The sequence below is a fragment of the Miscanthus floridulus genome, chromosome 1 (assembly GCF_019320115.1).
Source record: "Miscanthus floridulus cultivar M001 chromosome 1, ASM1932011v1, whole genome shotgun sequence".
In the NCBI taxonomy this organism is placed as follows: domain Eukaryota; kingdom Viridiplantae; phylum Streptophyta; class Magnoliopsida; order Poales; family Poaceae; genus Miscanthus; species Miscanthus floridulus.
The window spans coordinates 124532735-124537237 of record NC_089580.1 but is presented as its reverse complement, the minus strand read 5'-3'; the positions used below and the strand labels follow the sequence as shown (position 1 = coordinate 124537237).

General features: G+C 49.5%; 1 protein-coding gene across 1 annotated transcript; it reads right to left on the bottom strand.

The window, feature by feature from the left end:
• Window positions 1-2477: 2477 nt before the first annotated feature.
• On the bottom strand, window positions 2478-4271 carry LOC136492837 (phospholipase A1-Ibeta2, chloroplastic-like). The gene has a single exon (XM_066488888.1). It carries the CDS (start codon window positions 4207-4209, stop codon window positions 2638-2640), a length of 1572 nt encoding a protein of 523 aa, XP_066344985.1. The 5' UTR covers window positions 4210-4271; the 3' UTR covers window positions 2478-2637.
• Between the last annotated feature and the right edge of the window lie 232 nt (window positions 4272-4503).

Below are 4503 nucleotides of genomic sequence, written 5' to 3'. Positions count from 1 at the left end.
CTACCATGTACATGTATATGTAGCATTTTCTTCTTCTTTTTTTAACTTTCTTTCAATCTTTCTCCTCTTGTCGTTATCGATATGAAAAGGCCGGAGTCCATTGGGGCGGCCTCGTATCGGCACATCGCGATTGGCTTGGTGGTAAACGATCGTAAATTTCTAATTAAAACAGTATTTTTTTTTCACATCAAATCAGTCAGCAGTAGTAATCTATAATCATATCGTATATAATCGTATCAACACCTACCGAACAGACGCAGAATTTTATGGACAGACAGAAAGGATTAGAGTTTCGTGGCACAAAACTAGCCAGCGTCGTTTCCAACGTTTTGGAAAACGCACGAAACTTGCACTGAGGGGCTCCTTTCGTTTCATCCGATCTGGTGTGGCCTGTGGCCAGCTGCGGCATCACGCGCTGTCTCTTTCCACTTCGGCATGCTCTCTTTTCTCTATTCCGTCAAATCTCCATGGCCCACATGCTCCCTTCATGTTTCTCCATTTCTCTGATTTTTCTTTATCTTTTTGCATTTGTTTATTTTGTCTCTCTAGACCACATGGCGATGAATATGAGAAAAAAATGCACCCATATAGTATATTATGTTTCGTAAAAGTTTAACAATTTGCATTTGATATGTACATATAATATAATATGTTATGTGAAAGTATAGTATTCTAGTGTGCTAGTTCTTAAAAAATATATAGAATAGTTACATAGTTCACGTGACACAATTGATCATAGCATCCTACAAGAATTAAATGTTGCAAGTAGACTATGAAATAGTGAAATGAAAGTGTGCACTGACCAGTTTCATTCACAGTTATCAATGTTGTCACGTCTTAGAAAGAGTGGAATGAAACCTCCCACTGAAACTGACCTGGTAGTACAAAACCAAATTTAGAGGCGGGTAAGCATATATTTGGAGGTGGTAGGATGTCCCACCGCTAGTCAAAGGTCTATGTGTAAACAAAAAATAACAACAAAACCCAATACGTATACGAATCGGACACAGTAACATCGCTAGATGCGAGTTATTCTAACTTGTATGAGCACGAGTCACGAGTCCAGATCACATACGAGATATGGATGACACGACCCAATATATATTGAAATCAGACCTTGTATCCATCATCACTGCGAGTTGTTCTAACTTGTATAAGTATGGGTCATAAATCCAGGTTAAGTAAAAAAGCGGAACTAAAGAAACTTTCTACTGTCGAGTAATTGTTGCCCACTAACTATCAAAACCGGACAAATTTGGTCCTTTAAGTGATTTTTTATTTTCTAAATATAATAAAAACTCTCGTTTGATCTTAAAAACATAATTAGCTTTTTTTTAATTAGAAAAATATGAAACTCACATTTTCTTCTCAAATTCCTATTTATTTGGCAGACCCCTATTTGGAGTTAGTTGTCTTATTTGTTTTAAATAAATAAGTACAACTGTGAGCAATAAAGCAATACGAATTGAAATAAACTAGTTCCAACATTTTTAGAAAAAGGTGTTAGTTAATCTAAAAAAAGGTGCTAGTTTCATATTTTTCTAATTTAAATTAAACTAATTATGATTTTTTAAAATCAAAACAGATTTTTATTATTTTTAGAAAAAAGCTACCTTTGGAACCATCTAGAGGACCCAAATTTTCTAGTTTTAACAGAGTCTATTACCTAGTTTTTAGTTTAGGATTGACAATCAGACTAACATGCAATTGGAGGTTAAACATGTACAAATAGCATACTACTCTCTTATGCTTTACTTTCATATACATTGCTTGTGTGTCGTAGTTTCTTGTAGTGAGTAGCTCTCTAGCGTAGTTGTAGCTTAGTTGGTAGAAATATATAGCTAGTTTAGTTGTTTCACTGGTTTATCTCACTAGAGTAGTGCTAGCCTCTTGTGTGGTTGTATGTGATAGTAGTAGTGATCACCTTGCTACTAGAATTAAGTAGGAGGCTTACTTGTGGGTGAAATAGAGCTAGACAAAGTACTTGCTTTTAGGAGCTCATATTTGTCTAATTATTTTGCTCTAGTGTTCGGAAGTTTGTAGATAATTTTTTATAGGCTATTCATCCCTTATAGCTATCAAGATCCGATAGGGAGAGGAAGGACGTTGATCGAGGTAGGGCGGAATAGAGAGGTGTGTGACTATGGCTAGAGATGGGAAGTGACGAGCTAGGGCAACCTCTGTTAAATACTCTAAGGTCGATAGCGGGCCAAGATGGATCACAGTCAAGGTACAGAGACCTGCCTCTTCAGAGGCAGTCCACCTAAAAGACCTGTCTCTCTTATTTAATTTTTAGAAATTGTAGTTTATTGAATGTCTACGTAAATGGGACGACCCTTCTGAAAATCGATATATATTTTTTTACAGGCATATTCTTCTGTGAATCAAAAGAGCTGTATATCTCCTAAAATCGTTTTTTAGCCGTGGCAAGAAAAGTTAGAAAGATGTTACCAAGCGATGACTTCGTCACCAGCATGCATGTTCAGCACGAGGGACAAATAAATGGACAGAGGCAAATACACAGGATGGTATAGTCACATATACACACGGTAATAGATTGCACGTTAAGAAACACGTGCATATTCCTCTGTTAAGAATGGAGTTTGCATGCATGCATGCTGCTTTCTAGCTACAGAGTCATGTAGGGCTGGCCAGGTAGCCGTACTGGCCGTCGGCGACGGCGCCGTTGGCGGTGGCGGTCCTGGGCGAGGCCGGCTCGAACCCGAGCATCCGCGCGCGCTCCACGTACGCACGCTTCACGCTGGGCCGCTGGTATGTCAGCAGCCGCGCCACGCTGCGGCTGGCGTCGGCGCGGAACGGCCGCCCGGAGCCGGCGAACCCGTCCAGAAGGTGTAGGTACGCCTCCAGGTCGTGGCAGCACGCTGGCCCGGCGTCGGGACGCAGGCACGGCGAGTCGCTGTTGTGCAGTCTCAGCTCAGCTCCACCCGTGTGCACGTACCCTTCCCGCGCAATCGGCGCCGGCACGCGCGTCACCACGTCGCCCGCGTTCACCACCCGCAAGACGTTCACGCCGCGCTCGCGCTGCAGCCGCTCCGCAAACGCGCGGTTCCCGGTCTTGGGGCCACCGAAGGAGACCACGGCGATCGGCGGCGGCAGCTGGTGATCCGTGGTGCCGTCTGTGTCAGCAGCCAGGCAAGTGCTAAGCTCGTCGGCGGCGAGGAGGGCCAGCGACGCGCCAAGGCTGTGTCCGACGATTGTGATGCTGAGCTCCTCCCCCTTGTACACCTCCATGAGACGCCTCACCTCGTCCACTATGTCGGCCGAGAGGCTGGGCACGTGGTCTCCTGGCGTCTTGTATAGGCTCAGGAACCCCTTTGCCACCTTGGGCGCGGACGACGCGTCGTCGTCCGCCGTGAGCGGCACGAGGATGGCGCGGAGATTCTCGGCCCACTCGGGGCACGTGGCGGTGCCACGTAGCACGATGGCTATGTCGCGGCGGCCCATGCGACGGACCTCCCGCTCGCTGTCACAGACGGCGACGTAGCCGACGAAGCTGGTGCGCTGCGTGAGCCAGTTGGGCGCCGACCGCCGCCGCGCCCACGGCGGGATGGACAGCGACGACGAGGCGAAGAGGCTGCGCGTGGGGCGGTACGAGCGGTCCGGGAGCACGAGGGTGCGGTGGTGGCCGTTGGACGCGGCCTCCGCCGCCGACGGCATGGAGTGGAACGCCGTGTAGGCGGCCTGCACGAAGTCTCCGTAGCGGAGGAGCTCGCGGCGCAGGTTGTGGTCGAGCGGGTCGAGGAGGCCCTCCCAGCCGCCCTCGCCGTGGTACCTCCGCCACTCGGCCGCGATGGAGCCCTTGGGCGACAGCCGTGGGGAGAGCGTGAGGAGGCCCTGCATGTACGCCAGGCTGCGCGGGGACATCTCGTCCACGGCTGCCTTCCGCGTGAAGGGCAGGAACGTGGACAGGTTCAACGCGTTGAGGAGCCCGCCGTGGCCGCTGCGGTCGTCGGGGGTGGCCTCCCCGTCGCTTGCTGGCACCTCGGTTATTGGCAGCTTCCTGGGCTGCGGCGGGAGCGGGAGCGGTGGCGGCTTGACGAGGAGGCGGTCGAGGTTGGCGAGGTGCCTCCGTGTCGTGGAGACCGCGTTGGGCTTGCCGTGGCTGCTCGGCGACGGCGTGGCCCTCGAGTTGGGGTTGAGAGGGGACGGCCGGCTGTGGCAGGGCGGCGCCGTCACCGCGGCGGACATGGGGTCGTCGTCGTTGTGTGAGGAAACTAAGAGAAAGATCTGGAGAGAGCACACTAGTTGCCTGTTCCTGTCTCTGTGGGTGCAGCATGCTGGCGAAGTGCGCTGCCTTATAGGCAGCGCACAGCACACACGGCAGGGGAGAGGGGCAGCTCACCATCAAGGCATTAACATGTGGATCATGTGCCCCGAGTGTACTCGTCAAGCTTTTGAAAATTTTGTGTCGTCCTCGGTTCCTTTCCAAAAGCTTGTTAAAAGAAGAAGATTTAAAGCAGAGCTAATATAATGGAGACCGAT